We start from the raw sequence: 22,269 nt of genomic DNA, 5'->3' as shown, positions 1-22,269 counted from the left end.
TGAAACAAGTATACACATTTCTAAATACATATTTTCGATCACTGCACAAGACAGAAATACAAAAAGAAAACAGCAATATTAAATTGACAACTTCATGAAAAAAAGCAACAATGCAACATATTCAGATTTCGATTTGCGTACAAAAGAAAAAATTTTTCTGCCTCTTGATCTGCTTTGAAGTTCTAATGGAACACTTCTACACACCAAATGTAAAAAACAAAAACAAGCAACCCAACAAAATACTATGAATGAAGGCGCAAACAAAATGCGGGCCACTTACAACCCAAAATCCAACCATAGTTTCGATTCGTTTATCATCTCTCAGAAGTTTCAATGCTTCTTCTTCTCTAGATTATTTTTGCAAATTACACGTAATTTGAAATTTGGTTTTTCAATTTCAATTATGACTGTAATTCAGAAACTAAATTACAAATTAAGATTATACTGTAATTCGTAATTGAGGTTTTCAATTAAATTACACATATAATCTGGAAATTCAATTATCAATTAAATTACTCAGTAATTTATAATTGAGTGTAATCTAATTACAAATGTAATGCATCTCTCGCCGGTCTGTATGGTTGCCTGTATAATAAGTTCGACTGTGTCGTCAATTTTCCTATCTATTTTCAGACACCTAGCAATTTCTATTAATGTGCCGTGTAGCCTTTCTACCTGGCCGTTAGACGTACTGTGTAAGGGAGGAGCGTTAGCTAACGTCACATTAAAGGTATTTGTCAATGTAGACCTGATGGTTTCCGAATTTAGTGACTTTTCATTGTCACAAAAAATTGTTTTTGTTTTTGGAAAAATATTCATCAATTGTAAAATTGGAATTTTCACATCCACAATTGTTCGTGAAGCAATGGGTTGCACTATAGCAAACTTCGAAAACTTATCTATACATGTGAGAAAATATTTTCCATCTGTGGAAAATATATCTACATGAAGAATTTGACCAACATATGATGGAATCGGGGTTTCGCCGATTAGTTGTTTTTTTTGATGTCTGTTGTATTTACCCTTTGAGCAGGTTTTGCAATTTGCAACGATTTCGTTGGCCAATTTTGTCATTTTTGGGAAAAAATATTCGCGCAAGATCTGCTTAACATTTTCCTGTGCGGCCCTGTGCGGCCCTGTGCGCCCTATTGTGTTCTATTGTTACTATGTCCCGTTGATCGTTTTTATCGTATATGTCCATGACGAAATGCTTGGAGTACCAAAATTTTGTAGACGGAAACGCCTTGACGAGCTCATTCTGGATACAAGCAATAATTGGTAGCTCACAGTAAATTGCATTTACTACGTCAGGTTTTATTGCTTCTCTAACACTCTCCAATAGTTCTTCTTCATTGAAAAAATTGATCAAGTGTCTAGTTTTTTCGCGGAAGATTATAAAAGTACGAGTCGATGTCACATTTGCTCGTTCAATGACGATTTGGTTTCTGAAACAATTCACTGGCTTATCAGTCGCTTCAATTGCATAAGACATTGATAATTCGCTGTGGATGGTGGCTGCGTCAGAACTAGGCATATTTTCAAGCGCATGAATGTTCTGCCGTGATAGCGCATCGGCTACGTAGTTTTCTTTTCCTGGCTTATAAAGAATTTGGGCATTATGTTCATCTATGAACGCTTTCCACCGCTTAATTTTCGCGTTGGGGTTTCGGTCTGAAACCGCAAACGACAGAAGTTGATGATCAGTAAAAATATTTAAATTTTTAACACCATATAGATAATTTCTGAGATTCTTTAGAGCCCAAACAATTGCGAGTAATTCCCTTTCATTGGTAGCGAAATTCATTTCGTTGTCTTTCAAGGTCCTCGATATCATAGTTATCGGCTTCCCGCTTTGTGATAGTACAGCGCCTAATCCTAAAGATGACGCATCCGTTGTTAGGTCGAATGGTTTTCCATAATCTGGATGCTGGAGCAAGACGTCTTCCGACATCAAGATTTTCTTGAGCTTGTTGAAAGCTTGACGCTGACTGTTGTTTAGCTCTATTTGTTTTTTCTTCGATTGGTGAGTGCTAACTCTACCATTTTCGCCCTTAAAGATATCTGTAAGTGGCCTGGCTATTGAGGCGAAGTTTCTTATAAAGCATCTGTAATAGCTCGCTAAGCCCATAAATGACCTGACATTAAATAATGTCGTTGGCTCAGTATAGTTTCGAATTGCCTCTATTTTACTTGGGCTTGTTCGAATACCCTCTCCAGTTACCGTGAAACCTAAGTACTCAACGCTTTCCTTAAAGAATGGGACTTCTCCCGTGAAATCCTCATATTGGCTTCGTTCAACTTCCTCAAGACCCACGCTATGTGTTTAATGTGATCTTCTTCTGTTTTTGAGAATACGATAACGTCGTCGACGTAAACGTGACATGTCTTTCCAATTTGGTCTCGAAGCACGTCATCAATAGCCCTTTGAAATACGCTGGGTGTGTTCTTCAAGCCAAATGGTAGCCTACAAAATTCGTATTTTCCGCTGTTGACCGAAAAAGCAGTTTTCTCGCGATCTCTTTCTGCCAAAACTATTTGGTGAAAGCCAGATTTTAAATCGAGAGTTGTAAAATATTTTGCTTTTCCTAAGTTGGCGAGTATCACCATCACGTTAGGGATGGGATATTTATCGTCTATCGTTTTTTGATTTAATTTTCTGAAATCAATTACAAGACGTTTTTTTGTGTTGCCATGTTCATCAACTCCCTTTTTGTCAACAACCCATATTGGATTATTGTATGGCGATCTAGATGGTCTAATTATACCATTTCTTAGCAAGTCACGCACTTCTTTATTCACAAAATCTGCTACGCCCATAGGATAAGGATATAGTTTCGAATAAATGGGGTCGTCACACTCAGTTCGAATGGTAGCTACAATATTTGTGTTGAACGGAAGTAATTCGTCAGGATCAGCAAATACCGTTTGTTCACTTTTTAATAATTTTTGAAATTTTTCGTTAACTTTTTCTGGAATTTTAATATCCTCAATTCGAGTGAAATTTACATTCGCACATTTTAAAAACTGGATCGGTTCTGATCCCGTATTATACTTCAAATTTTTATTTTTAAAATCTATTTTTGCATCGATTTGTGTTAACAAATCGAGGCCGATGATTCCATCAAATTTTGTAAGATCGGGTAATACAAAAAAGGTGCTATTAATATTAAACAGGTTCACGAAGCATTTATCTTTAATTTCATTAAAACCATGTATTGATTTTACTATAAAAGTGTTGCTTACTGGTTTTGTATATCTTAACTCTTTAAGAGGTTTAATGTAATTCTTTGACGCACCGGTGTCAATCAGCAGTTTTATAATTTTCCCTGCAATATTCCGCTCTATGAATGGTAGCAGGGAGTTTCCACTAAAAAATTAACATGGTCAAAATTATCAGCATCGTCATCAATTTCTATTAGTGATTCTTCGGCTAATTCATCGTATTTCCTCATTTCTTGTGTTGGAGAAGTGCTTTCGTGTTGCATAAAATTCACTCTCTGCATTTTTTGCCCTGTTAATCTTTCAGAGTCATTTCTTCTTTTCAGATTTTGGTCCTTATATTGAACCCCGAAAATAGTGTTGTTGTATTTCTCTGACGTATTATAATTACTCCTTTGAGTTTTGGCACTGTTCCAGTGTCTCGTCCTAGATGAGGTTGGATCTACGTCCATTTTTTCAACTTGTCTTTTTTCAGCATTTTGTCTTACAAAATATGGATTTTTGTTTTGATTATCAACTTGATTACTTTTAACGTAATTGCTTACCTCACTATATCTGCCCATACTTCTTTCATTATTTTGAAGCCTTTGTTCAGTTCTGTGAGCTTCATCTTCCAGACTCCTCGCGAAGTTGGTTGCGAATTTATAACGCTCATGGTTTGCCTCAACTTCTTGTGCCAGAGCTAATGCTGCGGGTAAATTGGTTGGCTGTGCCGAGAAAAGAATGTTGCTTAAGGCCCTTTTTGTACCTGAAATAAATATGCGCAACGCATCCATTCTGTATTTTTCATTTAAGGATGCTGCCAAGGTTCCATTATAAGTCATAATTACTTTGTTGGTAAGCAAAGTCAATTTTTGTTCCACTTGTTCATAGAATTGTAAAAGAGTCAGGTTACCCTGACGTAGGGTAGACATCTCCTGTTCGATGAGGTAAATAGGCCGCTTATCAGCGTATGTAAAGTCAAGACGTGCTATTATAGCTTTAAAATTGAGAACAGTGTTAAAGGATGCTAAAACCATGTCTGCCGATCCTTTTATTTTATTTCGTATAATGGCAACTGCCTGGTAATGTTTCGAGCTCCCATTATGGTTTTGAAATAATTTATAAGCAACGTGAGCCGCTTGTCGCCATGATACGTAAGTTTCTTGCCTGCCCTCAAAGTCAGGCAGAGATTTGACAATGTCAAGTGATTCTTCACATTTTATTCCACTGATTATTCTTGTTTCCTCATAGATTTCTACATCCGGGGTATTTACTGTAACTTTATTTAGACGTTTACTTAACTCATCTAATTGTTTTTCAAAGATTTGCCTCTGTGAGGCAAGAGCACCACTAACGGCAGCCTCAATTACGGCTTTCAGCTGGTCTTCATTCATTTTTTCACTATGAACAACTCTATGGCGTTCCTGTATATGTTTAAGTTTCTATTGCAGAGCCGCTATTGGTAATAGGCTTCTAATAAAGAGTTTGCAAGGGAGGGCTATCGCAACAATAATAATACAAAAATAATATTATTTCAAAAAATTTATTTAATTCTAGCAATACAATTGTAAATTTAAATATCTTAAATATCTAAGAATAATATAAAAAAATTCTCCTGTTGTCGCGAAAGTGACTGGTCGCGCCCTGAGTTCCTCCAAATGTTATATTATGTTTTGTTCGTATTACAACTGTGTACCTTTTGAAACCACCAGCACACTTCAATTATTTTCTTTTAAATTGTTTATATGTTGTTTACTTTAAATATTTTTTGTCTTTATTTTAAATCACCTCTCAGCTGCACGTTTGCAATGTTTTTTTGTTTGTAATTAAAAAATTATTTGTTGTTTTAAAATGCAAAAAGAGGTAAAGTTAATGCAAATGTTTCTTTCTTCGTGGACAGTTCCCACTGTACAACAATTTTTATTTCTGTTCGGATTTTTATAAAATAAATCAATCCACTAATTTATAGTCATTTTCAGTTTAAATTGACTTAGTTGTTTTCTTTTATAATTATTAATAATTTAAATATCGCGTTTAACAAAATACAAAAAACGTGCTGAGACAAGCTTTTCCGCACGCAGTATTTGCTCAAAACGTGTTTTTTCACTTCGGTGTGTTTGGAGCTGAATTTTGGTTCAGCATTACTTCCACATTTAACATTTATTGCCCTTAAACTTTTTTTATTCGAGCCATACGTTGGGCGCCAATTATTTTATTACCAATTATCAATTATTTATTTCTTTATTAAATATATGTTTTACACTACAGAGCCAAAATTGAACTGAACTCTTTCATATGTGAGGGAGCTTTTTACAACACTCTCACCTGAGAGCTTTTAAACATAATTCATCGGATATTTTTATTTAAACATAGAAGTGTGGCTGATTACGTGTTAACTTATATATGGATATGACACTGAGCATAGTCCATATGCGCCTTTCTTTTTTCAGATCTTAATAATTATTATTACGACTCATATTATATTAATATATATTGTCATTTATACCTGACAGATTGTAATAAAATAAATGGATTAAAAAAAATTGATTCATTCATTTCGTGTCAATTTTAGTGTTAAGTCTTTATTCAAATCAAAAAAATTAGAGGCAAACAGGGCGTCATTTTATTGGATCCAGAAAGTAGACGAAATTGCCGATAATACATATAGAAATAAGCCCTAATAATCACAGATTTCTGATTATTTTTTGAATATGCCCTAACCGTACATTATTGCTTATAAGCAGTTTTATTTTATTTATTTGCTAATTAAAATAATAAAATGCTTTAAGACCCTGACCCTAAATATGAGTTTAAAATTCTCAAACACTTACACTTCAAACTATAATGTTTTATTTAATCAATATTTTATATAATTAAAAATAAAAAATTAATTAATAAACATATTTTAAAAATTTGTCATTTTTTATTTTCATTAAATTAAGGTAACTAAACAAAAAGCAAATATGTGTTTACTTATATTTTTACTCTTACAGAAATATATACAATAATTTTAAATAAAATTCTAACATATTAAATATATTCAAATATTTTTTTTTTTTTGTTGTAAATTTCGCATAAGCCTGGAATAAAATATTTATCATAGTAACTTTTAAAAACACAAAACCTTAGCTTCTGTGCTTATAAACAAAATCATTTATTAAAACATAATTTAATAATCGATTGGAACAAATTCTACTTAAATGCTTTTCATTTTATATATTTTTTATATATTTTACGATTATTTTGTGTCACGAACTGAACATTTTTTATATATTATTCTAGTGTATGGCATATGATAGGAAAACTGTTTCTGTGAATATAAAATTATGTAAAACATTGTATAAATATGTTTCAAAATACAGATTTTGGAAGGTTTAGCAGTATTACATTGACAAATTTTTTATATATTGGAAAGTGGTCTTGCTGTTTATCAGTCTTTGAAAAGTCTTCAAATAATCTATTTCTTTTTTTTTTTGTTATTTATTTTATATTTATGATGAGGTCAATATTAAACAATTTAGCTCAGTTAAAATTTTTAAAATAAAACAAAAATTTTATACAATGGTACCTTCAACTGTTGAATAAGGTGGACAAATTTTATCTTAATCCTTAAGCATTTATAAGATATATAAAGTTTACATACTTAAACCTTATTTAATTAACTTATTTTATAAAATGTTAAATGAAATATTGATCAATTGAGTTCTAGCTTTTTTATATACAACTTTAACATTTAATTTAAAAATGTATATCATTTTATATATAAGACATTAATACAGCATAAATATAAATAATGTGTAATATAAACATTTAAGTTTAAATGAGATACGAAATTTTGCATGGTCAATTTTTATATAATTTTAGTGTTTTAAATGTTCTTTGTTTTTAAAACTAATTTAACTACCATTTCATAAAACTAATTTATATAATTAATTCAATAATTTTATATAATAAAGAAATTATGGTCAGCCAAAAATTCAATTAATTAAAATAATTTAAAAAATAAATTTTTGTTGTTGTTTCACTTCTGTTCGAAAACCTCTTTATATAAAGAAATTATTAAAACTGTTTTTAAAATATGTTGAAACATTTTCGGGTAACATTTATTTTTATCTACATATTCAATGTGTTAGAAAAAAACTTGTACATTTGGAACAACCAATGCTATACATCGCGAATAAATCTCCATAAGTTAACTTTAACTCCATTATAATTTTGTATTAACATTATGTGTAATTGTACATAGAGTCAAAGCACTTTTTTTATGAATATTATACGTATATAGGTGAACATTCCAAAATGTTTATGAATTTAATACATTACATTACCATTGCATTCCAGTAATGGTAAATTGAGTAAAAACAAAAACTTTGGGGGCTATCGCAAAATCAACTAGTTGCAACTATTGAAAAAGATATTTAATTGCACATGGGTTATTGAATTTATAATTTAAAATGTCTATATATTTTTTATAAAATAATCAATAAAATGTATTTATCTCTTATTTACTTATTTCAAGTAATGAAAAAATTATTTTTAATTAAAACAATATAAAAACTGTATGCATAATTATATCCGATCCAACGCAAATGCGTAAGTGAAATAGTATTTATATTTATTTTATGGGTCAGTTTATTACAAACAATAAAACATTTTAATAAAATGTTCAGTGTTTAATTTTGTCCTCTACTGTTATACTAGCCAATGTTTTTTTAATTCTAAGTGCTGTTAATCTCGCAACAGGATTTGGATACCAACACTCTTTCATTACTTTGGCCATGCTGTGAAGCACGTCAGACGTGTGCCAACGATTTGGTATACTAGGTCGCATTTTATCACCACATACAACCTAATATAAAATATTAAATAAACATTATTATTCGAATGCAGTGAATTTTCAATGCAGTATTACCTTTCTCATTTCCTCAATACTTGGGTCAGGTTGCACCACATCATAATATGGTAATTGATATTCATCATACATCATTCCACTATTGCAACGACGTGCTATCTCCCATAATATTAACCCAAAAGCATATACATCAGCACGTTTGTATGAATCAAAATGTTGTGCGCTCATACTTTCATCTAGTACTTCGGGTGCCATATATCTTTTCGTGCCCACACGATGAGTTGAAGGAATATCAACCGAATCATTTTTTTCAACGTGACGTACAGCTAAACCCAAATCTCCAATAGCACAACTTAAATTTGACTTTACTAATATATTTTTAGACTTCAAGTCACGATGTGCTATGGCTGGCTTTCCTCGTGTACCTACAATATCCATATGCAAGTGTGCTAAACCAGTAGCAATTGAAAGTACCATATTAAGCATTGTTTTTGTATCAACAATATGCGTTGTAAGATAATCGAATAACGACCCATTTTCATGATAATCAGTTACTAGCCATAGCTGCGTCCACGTACCATTATCTACAAATACATATTTAGAAACTTTCACATTTCGCAAAAACCTAATTATTTATTTCTGACCTTTATTATCTGCCGCAATAAAACCTAATATATTTTCATGCCTTAACATAACGGTTTGATAGATTTCTGCTTCTCGGAACCATGAACATTCCTCACGACTAGAAAATATTTTGACTGCAACATTTTCACCACGCCAACGTCCACGGTATACCTCACCGAAGCGACCCTTTCCAATAACATGGCATAATTGTATTTGACGAGCAATAGATCGCTGCACCAATAACGGTAAACCAGCTAAATAATAAAATAAATATATTTTCATAAAATCATAAATGATCAGTTGCTGTATGGCGATATGATATTATATAGTCATTAGTTGTACAGATTTTCTAAAAATAAAAGAAATGTTTAATGGGAAAATTATTGGTTCGGGAAAAAATGTTGGAAATAAGTTTACTAGCAGTGGTAAAAGTTTAATACTTTTCAACAAAAATCTGCGTCGGGCTTAATCTTTGAAATCGAAACTTTTAATGACATTTTTAACATCTACATCCCCAATGTCTATGTCTTTGTTCAGGCATTCTATAGTAAATTGAAGTAAATTCAAATTATTAATTTTAAAAAAATGTAGAAATGATATTATCCGGAAATCAAAATAAGAAAATAATGCTAACTATTCAATTTGTAGTGGGTCTGCTATAAGTTAACAACACCAGTGTTAACTGGAAACTGAAATTTTTATAGATTTCCAAAGATCGAATTTATCTAATATTTTTTATCCCATTATATATATACGATGATATATGATATATATGATTGGCCAGAACCAGTACGGCTAACTTTATTTCTTATGTTATGTTTCTAATAATATTCGCCTTAAATTCTTTTTTATCAAAAATTTTCTCATCGAACTAAAGACAGACACAAGTTATCTTTCTTCAACTACTTTTTACCGATAAAATGTGGTTAATCAGTGAAAATGGTTTTATTGTTGATGTTCAATTTTCAAAAGTTTTTTCACTCTGGTTTTTATCACACAGGACAGCTTCTAAGGGCGTAGAAAAACGCTTAATTTTTTTCTTAATGTTTGAGAATAAGAAAAAGTCATTGGGTGCAATGTCGTGGTTATAAGGATTGCTGTTTTGTTTCGGTCTCATGGACGTAGAACCATGATTCGTCTCCCATCACGATGTCGTAGACACCAAGCAATACGTACTTTCTTTTGAACGATTATAGGAATTTAACGATAACAAATCTCTAAACAGCTAAATGTATATGTAAAACTGAGTGTATCCTGGTCCCCTAATGCCTAAGAACTCCTCTATCTCCCGGTATGTAACATACCGATCCATCTCAATTATTTCTCGCACTGCGTCGATATTTTATACAAATCTATCGATTTGTATATGTAAAACTGAGTGTATCCTGGTCCCCTAATGCCTAAGAACTCCTCTATCTCCCGGTATGTAACATACCGATCCATCTCAATTATTTCTCGCACTGCGTCAATATTTTCTGGTACAACAGCAGTTCTTGGACGATCTTCGTGAAACTCGTTATGAAGAAAACGACGACCACGCTCGAACTCATTTAACTACTGTTTTATAATCAATGGATGTGGTGTTTCATCACCAAATATCGAACATAAGTTGATCAATATATTCTTTTTGGGTTAATAAGCGTCGAAAATCGAAAAAAATCACCGCACGAAAATGTTCATTATTTAATTCCATTTCTTGCCAGAGACACAATTTAGAATCGGTGTGAAGAACAAAATAAGCGCGCGAAATTTATACTAATAAATATCAAACTTTTGCAGAGAAATGTCAGAATTCATTTGATAATACTTAGTGTTGCTTAGGCGTAGAACTTAAAATTATATAATTAAAATTTCAACAAATTCTAGAAGTTTGAAATAATGCATTATCAAAACTAAATAAGTAACTTACTAAGCACTCTAGTACTCATGTTACTAGTATTTCAGTAATACGATAAAGCACATTAGTGACTATCATATCAAATTCTATATTATTATTAATCCTCTAATATTAACAGAGCTTCTTTTATTAGTACAATATTCTATTAGTACATTATCTATGGAAATCATATAAAGAAATATAAAAATAAATATTTTGTACGGTACCTGAACCAGAGCCAGATGTTGTCATCTCAATAATATCTTGTAAGGTATTGCCATTTAAAATGGGATCGTACCCGGAATCATCTGGTGCAAATGCTCGTCCATTAGAATTTTGTTTCTTTTTTTGGCAATAACACCAGAAAAGAGTTATCAGTACGCAAATGATTAAAGTTGCTCCAAAAATAATAGCAACAAGTACCCAAGTGCTCAGAGACTGTTCCGGTAGCAAACCTAGGTATATAACAAAATATATTAAAATCAATTAATTTATACTTCTTTAATTATTAGCAATATTCACGTATAAGAGCATGCAAAGAACAAGTGATTCAATTATTATTAACACATAAACATTTAAACTACTTTCAACACAAATTAGTACTAACACATTATTTATACCAATAATCAATATATTAAAGCATGCATATTGTTATATTCGCATATTTTTTGTACGTACCTCAGCAAAACTAATGTGTAGTAATTTCAAATAATAAAATTCAAATATTATTATACTTTATACATAATAAATAACACAAACATCATAAATTTTTATATTTTATATTTTATGTACTTCGCAATGAAAGAGAGTTATAGCTTATGTCACTCCTTCATCTCAATTCTACAAAATACCAAAAAGAAGAAGCTAATAGGTAGTAACAATAAATAATCTACAAATATAGGTATAATAATTTTAATACGAGGGCATAATTAAATGCAAGCACTCCCTATATATGAAAGTAAATATAATTTTATATGACACTTTTGATGTTGTTTTTAGACTGCTAAGCCACACTTCATTTTTTTATAGTTTTTTAGCCATGACTACGACTTCCCGAACATAACCATATAACAACAGATTCTAGTAAAGACAGTAATTTGGAGCTTTTATTTTGACTATCTGATATGTTAATATGTCTAGTATTCTAGATATTGGGTTAATGTTGAAATGTCTCTTCATAAAAGTATAGTAATCTATTTGCTACTCAAGGTTTGTCTAATCTGATCTAATATTAATATTAGATACCCCAGTTAGCGTTAAATGGTGTGTGTAGTTTATTGTTAGTGTAATTAATGCAAAAGGTCCTCGATATCTGGATAAGTAACATACAATGAAATAGAGAGTAAAGAAACAAGTTGCGAAAATAACTGACTTTACTAAAATCCCTCGCCAAATATCGGCGTACCCGAAATATCGATAATCTGTTATTTGTTTAAGGAAACATAATTTCATTAAAATAAAGTGGTATTGAAGAACAGAAAACAGCAAACGCATTAACAAAGGCAATAACCGAATCCAGATAAGTAGCTAAAGGATATTGATTTTCATCTTATACTGTGAAAATAATTAACAACAGAATGAGCATTGACAGTGCTCTACAAAACGGAACTTTGTTTGGAGAACAAATTATTTTATAATTTAAAATATGTTACTAACACGACTAAACAACCAAATAAGCACTTACTTTATTTGAAACAAAGTATTTATGTAATATGTACCTCTCTTAGAATATTTTGCTTTTTTTGACAACAGTAACGTATTTACGATGGAACGTTTATTATAAAAGTTTTTAAAAAATAACCATTTTTATGTTATATATATAATGATTTTGTTTTTAACATTGCATAAGAAATATAAAGTTGTCTTGAATTGGATTACTTGAAAAATAAATATATATTTACATTATTATGGATAAAGTCTATTAAGACGTAACTCATTAATCATCGAAAACTACTCTATATAAACAGTACACATTTTTGATTAGATCGATGTCCATCTGTAGGTCTGTCTAAAACGTTTTAAAATTCAATGAATTCACTTATAATAATAGTAAAAATCAATCAGATGGCAGACGTCTTGCGAAACATAACTATACTACTATTGTCTACTTATTACCAACAATAATATTTCAACAAAACAATACCCACGATGAAGTCGTTTGCCGTCCTAAATTCAATTCAGTTTAAAATATTTGACGTACCGGATGTCATCGCACAATAAAAAGCAGAATAACACCACAAAACTAAAATGGTAATCACAAATCTTGCTAACTTTAATCGATTCCAAATAGGTTTATTCAAAAATAGCTTTATTTGTTACAAATTATTCAAATATACAAAAAATACTAAATTAAAATAAAACTTTTATAACTGTATGTATTTAAAACATATTAATTCAAAAACAAACTGTCTTGTACCATTTATAGATATACTATATATAATTGAAAGTCTGGTCTGACTAAGCATTACCTCAATGTAATTACGATCTGTAATATTTTTTAATCCTGAAATATCGGATCCTAAAAGTGTATTGCCTTCAGAATTTCATAGCAAATGGAGTAAAACGCTTGTGTATAGAATTCACGTGTCACATGCAGGATAAACCTCTCCTAAAATAAATGTGACTTAAGTCAAAGAGACATATCTCAATCGACTCTCAAAAGTAGGAATATATCTGAGGACTTAATAGATAAATTTTGAACTCAACAGAATTTAAAAACACAAAATAAATAATTCATTTCCAAAATACATGATTTCATATAATCAAACCATAGACATATTATAAAGATCTTACATAAACCACATAGACACCCACCTCGTTACCATATTTCTCCTCAAGGAATTTAAAAACGGCGAATGCCGAAATACTTATTTAAACATATTTTAATTATTAAAGTGTTTTGCCCTTTACAGTAAATGGTGAAATATCGAACGGAATTATGAACTCGTTCGTTCGTTACGAACGAACACAAATGATGTCAGTCTGGAGATCAGACGAAGAATCACCATTGCTAATAGGTGCTACTATGCGCTCAGTAGGGAATTGGGATATAGAACTCTCTCTCGACAAACGAAACTTACGCTCTATAGGTCGCTCATCCTCCCTGTGCTTCCGTATGGCGCAGAAGCATGGAAGTTATCACAGAATGATGAAGCAGCACTGGGAGTGTTCGAGAGAAAAGTTCTTCGTAAGATCTTTGGTCCTCTACGAGTTGGCGACGACTACCGCATTAGAATGAACCAAGAGCTGTACGAACTTTACCACGACATTGATATAATTCAGCGCATTAACATCCAGCGGCTTCGCTGGCTTGGTCATGTCATGAGAATGGATGAAGATGCTCCAGCGAAAAAGATGTTTGAAGCAGTAGTTGGCGGAAGAAGACGTAGAGGTAGACCGTGTCTCCGGTGGAGTGATCAGGTTGAGGGAGCACTAACTGGACTTGATATACGAGACTGGAGAAGGCGCGCACGCTGCAGAGGCGCCTGAGGAAACATGCTGCGTCAGGCCGAAACTCGGTAACGGGTTGTTATGGCCACATAAGTAAGTAAGTTATGAACTCGTTTCCTAATGCAGGAAGTAAACATGTTGTGATATACAGAGCTTGGGATATATGTACATTACTGGGGACTTTTATTTTCAAATAAACTGTATAAAAATAAATATAAAAACAACATCTTTGTTAAATAGACTTGCTTTAACAATTATTTACAGCTTCTTGGGTCTTGTATTTGGATTTTAAAACATTGATCTAACAAAAAAACTCTATTTTGATTGTGGCTTCATAAAAATATACTCCTTTGATTCTAATACACTCGTATCAAAGTTTTTTGAACATATCTACATATTTCTTATAGACCGATTTAACTTTTAATTCGGAATGGAATAGCATCCTTTTGAGATTTGTCAATAGACAACGACGAATGAGCCCACAACTTAAAATACAATTCATATCATTTGATGGTTCGACTTGTGTCTTTACGTAGTATTCATAGAGTCATGATGAAAGACTCATATTTTTCTCTCTATTTATGGTAACTTCTTGCAATTGTATTCTATCCCATGAATACTGCTACATAATATTCTTTGTTGATGGTATTTCTATTTTCAAGGTAATCGACGAATATTACACCGAGTAGGTTTCAAAATACAGATGTCTTATCCTATTTGACCAACTGTTACATTGTATGTAATAACTTTTCTAATAGCATTTTCAAGGATAAACGTTGGAATAAAATATTGTCTACTTTTTTTTTTGATATATTTACGATGTCAATTTTTTTTACTTGAGCAACTAAAGTGTTCGATCTAAACGATGTCTACAAAACACATCATCAATATTTATTGAGTTTTATAAAATTTTTCAAACTATTCTTTTTTTTTAAGTTACATTAATATTTTTCTTTAGTTTGAAAATTTAAAGTTAATTAATTCAGAAATACCACTTTCACTTTTCAACTAATATTCGAAATGTACATATAAAAATGGTATGCATAACATTTTAACATTATATTCAAACGATGATTTAAACAGCAGCAAAGACTCTTAATCATATTTTATATGTAAAGTTGAGATAAAAAAATGTATTCCCTTAAATCCATGCAAATATATTTGACTCATTTGATAATGAATACAGAGCTATGTCAGAAAATTTAAATTCATCTAAATAGATTTGAAATCATAGAAATCTTATACAAATCTAATCTTATACAAATAATACTAAATTGATTATATTAAATGAATCACAACATTTACGTATAATGTTATAAGTGATTATAACATAAAATACTAATGAAAATAAATGATATATGAACAAAATATTAAACTTTTGAGATCATAACGTTTAAATACGAAAGCACCAGAAAACAATATGAATCTTTTTTTACACATCTTTTAAAATTAAATAAATGATCAACGAAAATGCTTATGACTCGGTACAAGAATGAATTCATTTCATGGTATGAGGAATTAGGGGTATGCAAAGTTCATATTCATTGCTTATTATCTCACCTTTGAAATTATTTCTTGTATTACACAAATCATCGTAACAACATTCTACGTGGTAGGAATTTGACTTTTCGTGACACCAGGCTGGATCATCAGGCGGGATGTGAGTTTCTAAAGACATGCATCTAACACAATAACCAATCATTTTAGAGTTTAAGTTTTTGTTAACCACTTTTTCACTAAAACTAACTTATATTCTTATATTACTCGCATATAATAATTATAAAATAATCTATATCTTACGTATCTAATATTTACGTAGATCATTACAAAATAAAAACAGATTTAAAAATTATTTTTTTAAAATAAAAACACCATTATTAGACCGAGGATCATTCTCGGCCCGATCATTCAAGGTTGCCTAAATAACATCAACATCAACATCAACATATATGGTATATCAATTCTAATCTAAGCCTCTAATAGTTGTGAATTGCGCACATTTTATAATATATCATATAATATATATTACTATCTGTGTTAGTAGAGCAGCTAGGAATTATAATTACAATAAAAAATATATAAAAATAAAATAAAAAATTATCGAACTACATAATCATAAAATTGTTACTTATCTGTTTATTACTAAGTACATTGCCCATTAAATTCTACTTAAAAAAAAATATCCTTAGCACATGGTTTATGGTATAGAATTAATCTATCTAATAACACTTGACACCAATTCAAATAATTAATTTATATTTTTAATATATTACAGTCATGTTATTAACAAACATTCTTTGAAGGTGCAGTTCACTTTATTTTAGAAAATAAAGTTCATATAATCAAAAATACGAAAGGAACTTAATTGACTTATGTATAATTTTTTTTTTTGTTTTTTTTTTTTGGATCCGCAACCAGCTCAATAGATATTATATATATTTAAATAAGGTAAATGAATTAAGTATTATTATATATAATAAAAAATATTGCATGCAGATTACAAGAACAACACTACTTGAGACATTATTACCAAGTATTGTAATTATTCAATAAAAAAAGAACAAAAGTGAAGTGAAGTGAAGTGTTGGATAAGTAGATTAGAGTAAGTAAAATTTAAGTTGCTACAATGCAATTAAAAAGCTTGTACCGCAGCATCGTTCGGTTGCTGACTAACTTGTGCATCAATCTAAAATGTTAAGTAATTGTTAAAAGTGTATTTGGTGGTAAAGTTTGAAAAACAAAAGTGCGCAAATTAAAAGATAAAAAATAAATTCTATATTTTAATTATTGGTGTATATAATTGTGTAAATTTACAATATTGATTCAAATATATTGGAGTATGTTGTTAAAATGTATTTAATTCATAGGTATTGTACCTGTGGTGAAATTCAATTTTAAAAGCTCATCTTTATTGCAGAAATCATAATCGCAACATTTAATCTTATATATATTTTGCTTTTTACGGCTCGTCAGGCATTCAAGCGGTTCACGCTGTAGATCATATACTTTTTGGAGGCATCTACGAGTACATTATATGCATTGGGTGTAAGTTTGGATCAAGTTCAATTATTAAAAAACATATTGTAAAATTGTTGGCGTTGTAAAGGCATTCGTATTCATTAAGTTAGTAAAAACAAATTTTAAATATAACACAAATAAAACACAAATAACAGAAACAAATTAGGGGATTTTAAATTATGTATATGTAAAATTTATATTTGTTACGATTTGCAGTTTACGACTGATTTGCAAAGAAACAGTTTAGAACGAAATGTTAGGTGATTTAGAACAGTTCGAACAAGCTAGGTTGCCATTATTTTCTAATTAAGTATTTTTTGTCCTTGCATAACTGATGACATATTCAATTCAATTAAAGTAAATTTGGTAGCAAAAAACAAGCTATGTGACTTCTTACTAACGTAACAAGAAGTTACGCTAGTAACAATCAAACAATTCGATCAACGAAATGTTTTTGCGGGTTCCTCGCACCTTCTTTATTTCGCTCCAGATCTATCGGATGCAATTTTATTTTTGGTCTCAATTTTAAATTACACAAATCACGCTCTTTGCAGCAGGCATGTCCACCACGAACAGCAGCTGGACGTGCTGTTGGTCCACCATTAGTACCATCATTACACCATATGAATCGACCAGGTGGGAAACTTTGAGTTAAATTTAAACATCTACGAATAGGGTCATTATTCGACACCAGAATATATTTTGTGATTTATTATGAGATACATTATGTTATATTTATTTAAATATTTTATATTTATATTGTCTTCTTAAAAGAATAACTTACGTACAAACTTACCTATAACTAAAAGTTGTCGCATCTGAACCTTTTTCTACAGACGTAAAGCAATATCCATCTGTTTCGCATATAAAATTTGTTTCCTTGCAAATATCGCAATGACATTTTAGAAGCCCTTAAAAATAATATAGAAAATTGATAAATTATTTATATATATTGTATGTAGTATTAGAGGGATTTCGAATACAAAAATTTCTATTAACTAAAATAATCACTAATTGCTTATTACTAGAAGTATTCTAATAACATATGGGTTCTATAAAGAAATTTTTTTACTTAAATTTAATTTGTCTGAAGTTACATTTTATTTCAGTGGAATGACACTTTTGCAATATCATTTTTGGGCTAGTATTTTGGGCACGTCATAAGTCAACTGTTAACTGACACTATATTAATATTAAGAAATGTCTGTCAAATCATCACTCAAAAACTTATTCTGAGCAGCGTTTATAAATTACTTATATATGTATCCAAAGGTAAATGTTTAATAAAACATGTTTAATAAAACAGAGTGCAACAGCCCACTTTTGCTTTAGCTTACATTGGGAATTAAGAAGACCCAAATACGATCTCATGAACTATCAACACACCTTGAAAATATCCGTATTTGCTGCAGTTTAAGGACTGCTTTCATGATTTTGAGAAACTTGTTCAAAAATTAAGAAAATCAGAATCAAAATGTTACTTCCAGTTGAACACACGACGGGGTTCATATCTAAGTAAACTAGTTCTAGACGGGTTTTGGTTTCCGTAATACTGTGATATATGTTACAGAATGTCACAGAAATCAACAAGTAATTGAAGCAAGTGTTTTGTGACTATATAATTTCGTAAAATAGAGGTACGGTATGGCCTCCAAAATCATGCAATCTAACGCCAGTAAAATGTTTTAGTAAACAGTATTTGAAGTCATTGGTGTATATGGCCATTGTAAAAAAGATATTAGGACTAAGTCTACGTATTTCATATGAGTATATATATATAATAATTTTACTAATATTGCGATTTACTTGCTTAATCAACGCCAAACTGATAATAGAGAATTAGGTATTTAGGATTAAAAATTAAAGTATGCTCAGATAACAAAATTTATAGAAGCAGAGTTTATAGAAGCAAAAATAATAATCACATTTATTTTTAATTATAAGGATATTGTTTGAAATGTAAATGCAAACTTACACATTTTAAATTTAATAAAATGAGCTCTTCATCTACAATAGAGAGAAATAAAGAAAGAGCTATTGCACACCTACATTTATACATTAAATATCCCTTGAGAAAAAGTCTCCCAACAAACTTTCAAATCTTAAAACTAAAAATAAAAAGAATTAATTAATACTCATAGCTTCAGTTAACTATTTACAATTATTTTAATATTATAAATTATTGAATTTTGTAATGCATAAGAATTAAACTGATTAAATATTTTTAGAAGACAAATGTAAAAAAACTTAGAGCGTGGGTTAATATTTTTGCGTAATTTCAATGAAGGTCGAGTTTGCAATAATTGTCTGTCCAAGTGGTAAGTCAAGTCTTTGTTCATATTTGCCTTCATCCTTAAAAAGTAGAATTTTCAGATATTAATGAACTTTATCGCTTCTTTTATAAAACAAAACGCTAATAATAGAGTGAAATATAGTGATTTTGGATGTACGATGGACTAAACTTTAGTGCCTTACTTTCATTTGAATTAGTTAAGTATTGAGATGTTTATGCTATGTTGATCTCTTGTCCAGATACGGCACTGTATTTGCTTATGGGATAGAGTCCGTTCCGAGTGACTTAATGAAATTAAATGTTCTGCAATAGTAATCGTATTTTCTGCAGTGCAATATACTTCATTTTCATTTCAGTTACTTAATTGTAAATAATTTAACAGAAATTTTGGAATCACAAACAGAGAAAACAACAAGATTTAGATATTTACATCGTCTTCATTACATTTCAGGCACATTCAGACAGTTTTTAGATAATATTCAAATGAAATTATGTTTCAAACCTGATTAGCAGAGTCACTATATACTCTACTGCTGGAATGATTTGATTATTTACAGTTCATTCAGACATTAACTGGTTTTTACTTCTACTAAGAAACAACATATTCATTTCAACCAATAATTCGTGATCAAAATTTGATTTTCTTGTGTAGCTTTTTATTGGATAGCACTATCATAGAATATTTTTAAATACAAATATTATTAACATAAGGCTTTGGGGAAACATCTACTACAACAGAGATAATGCCGATTGCATAATATATTATTTAACTTCTAAATTTAAATCTATAACTTAGTTTTGCGACACTTATTTCGAATTTAGATTCTAACTTTTTGGAAGATTTGTCAAAAACGCTAACAGAATATTTGCACACTTAAAAAATACCCTGGTAGTATAGTAAATTAATATATTAGTGGAAAATTTAATTTAATAGAGCAAAACAAAAAAGAATTTGAAATGAAGCGACATTTTTTTTTATTTCAAAAATTACAGTCTTGAATAACAGGTTAAACCCTAATTTTTAATTTACTGACACTGAGAATTCACTTTAACATAAAATAACAGATTATGATTCAATATATTCAATACACCTCAAAATTTATTAGGAAAATAATTCCTGAATTTTGAAATAAGAAATTGGCTGTCGCATTTTCAATAATTATTTTTTAAAAAAACATATACTCTATAACATTCAGTGTAAATTCAGTGTACATATTGAGAAATAAGTTTCAGCTATAAAACATAGGTATTTTCACAGTTAATTCATTAAACTCTCATTTGAATATTTTTGTGATAAATAATATAAGTTACTTTTAACTGCATAATTTATATGCCACCTGAAAAATGTGCACATATATAAAATATCTGTATTTCTTTTTTTTCATTTGAAAAGTTGAGTGTTGTAAGAAAAATAAATAAAACTCTTATAATGATAACTTATTTCTTTAACCTCTATAATTCGAAAATTTTGAAGTTTGATGCTTTCCTTGTCCCTTGGTATTTGAATCTAAAGATTCTAATGTATATCCTTTTCACATTTTGTGCATAACAAAATCTTATACTAATCGTTTAATAGTCTAAAAATACAGTTTAAAAATTATTTCCCCATATATTGCTCTTTTTCATATTAAATAAAAAGTATACAAAACATAATTTGTGATTAGACTGAAATATATGGCATATAGTTAGTTATGTGCTACATATATAATTGGATAAATAAATAAAAATATAAATTGTAATATGATTCATTTTTTGTGTAAATAACTTTTAACTATCAATCTGTATATTGACAAATAATATTTATATATTCAAATATAATTAAAATACTATTAATGTTTAACTGCCACTTACTGTCACGTTTTTTATGGCCATAATATACTGTAGGCAAAGTATTTATAGACATAGGCGTTTGTTGCGGCGCTAATATTGATGGAATTGTTTCAGATATCTTAAGATCAGTAAGGATATTATTATTTTGTGTTTTGTTTGAATACTGAGCATTTGGTAGAGGATTCCAGTTTGGAGACGCATTTATTGTAATCCCATGGTTGGTAGTATTTAAAACGATTTCAACTGGACTAGCTAGAATTTATGAAATAGTGAACAATTTAGCCAATAATAATTTTAAAATGTATATTCAAAATCATTCATTACACACCCGCAACTCTGTAGTTTATGGTGAATGCCCCAACAAACGTAATTATTACTACGTATAAAAACTGTGGCTGCACGGCTATGTAAATATTTCGTAAAATTCTCATTTTGGACATCGTAAAACTAATATCTTGCAAAATTATTGCAATTATTTATGTTACTAAGACCGTGGCAACAGCAAGTGCCGTTTATACCACTGCCCCATGAACAAAACCAGTTGAAAATGGTAAGATACATTTAGGTCGAGTATAGACAAATTTATTTTAATGCATTTGTTTTCTTAGTCAACCAAAATAGAACAGATAATAATTCTAGTAATTGCCACTTTTGTTTTGGTAGTATTCACAAGATACAATTGATTTAATTAATTCACTCTTAATTATATTAAAAACTCCACTCGCAGACTTTTTTGTTAAATTACTTAGCTTATTCCTTAATCTACTTTTTCTTTATTATCAGTTCTTATTTTATGAATGAAGTTAGCTGCGTTTATTCGAACATAATATCCACAACGGAGTTACCAGTCGCTAACACTGAAAAAAATTTTTATTCTTACATATTGGAAAACATTTTCAAATCTTATATGAAATTATAAGAACGACATAATTCATATGTATCTGCTTTTTTACATTCCCCTTTTTTTGTAATTACGAGCCTATCATTTCAGGAAAGAAACCAAATTTATTAAACTCCTACTTAGTTAAGCTTACTAAATAAATTTCATTAACCATGCACAGAGAGCTCTCGTGCTTTTTAACTAAATTAAAAATGTAATAAGAAAATTAGAACAAAACTGTCGAA

At 29.9% G+C, this 22,269-nt stretch overlaps 1 protein-coding gene across 3 annotated transcripts; it reads right to left on the bottom strand.

The window, feature by feature from the left end:
- Window positions 1-7,747: 7,747 nt before the first annotated feature.
- LOC119662969 (TGF-beta receptor type-1) lies at window positions 7,748-21,940 on the bottom strand. 3 transcript variants are annotated; one of them, XM_038072626.1, is made up of 8 exons: window positions 21,473-21,940; window positions 21,166-21,396; window positions 17,818-17,932; window positions 17,493-17,686; window positions 10,781-11,008; window positions 8,698-8,931; window positions 8,114-8,637; window positions 7,748-8,050 (listed from the first exon to the last, which is right to left on the bottom strand). In XM_038072626.1, the coding sequence occupies exons 1-8, from the start codon at window positions 21,582-21,584 to the stop codon at window positions 7,868-7,870; spliced, it is 1,821 nt and encodes a 606-aa protein (XP_037928554.1). In that variant the 5' UTR covers window positions 21,585-21,940; the 3' UTR covers window positions 7,748-7,867. The 3 variants fall into 3 exon arrangements, with proteins under 3 accessions (XP_037928554.1, XP_037928555.1, XP_037928556.1); XM_038072627.1 differs by lacking the exon at window positions 17,493-17,686 and adding an exon at window positions 16,880-17,022 and having other exon boundaries at window positions 7,868-8,050; XM_038072628.1 differs by lacking the exon at window positions 17,493-17,686 and adding an exon at window positions 15,564-15,685 and having other exon boundaries at window positions 7,868-8,050; window positions 21,473-21,939.
- Window positions 21,941-22,269: the final 329 nt, after the last annotated feature.

This window comes from Teleopsis dalmanni, unplaced genomic scaffold (genome assembly GCF_002237135.1).
Source record: "Teleopsis dalmanni isolate 2A unplaced genomic scaffold, ASM223713v2 unscaffolded_contig_0041, whole genome shotgun sequence".
Lineage (NCBI taxonomy): Eukaryota > Metazoa > Arthropoda > Insecta > Diptera > Diopsidae > Teleopsis > Teleopsis dalmanni.
Note: the sequence above shows the minus strand (reverse complement) of the source record. Positions and strands in the feature narration are given on the sequence as shown.

Excerpts from the sequence above, each read along its gene's own strand:
- LOC119662969 (XM_038072626.1), bottom strand. The coding sequence starts at position 21,584 with ATGTCCAAAATGAGAATTTTACGAAATATTTACATAGCCGTGCAGCCA. Across the intron at positions 21,397-21,472 it reads CATAAACTACAGAGTTGCGG|CTAGTCCAGTTGAAATCGTT; the intron begins GTGTGTAATGAA and ends CATAAATTCTAG. Across the intron at positions 8,932-10,780 it reads AACATCTGGCTCTGGTTCAG|CTGGTTTACCGTTATTGGTG; the intron begins GTACCGTACAAA and ends TTTATTATTTAG.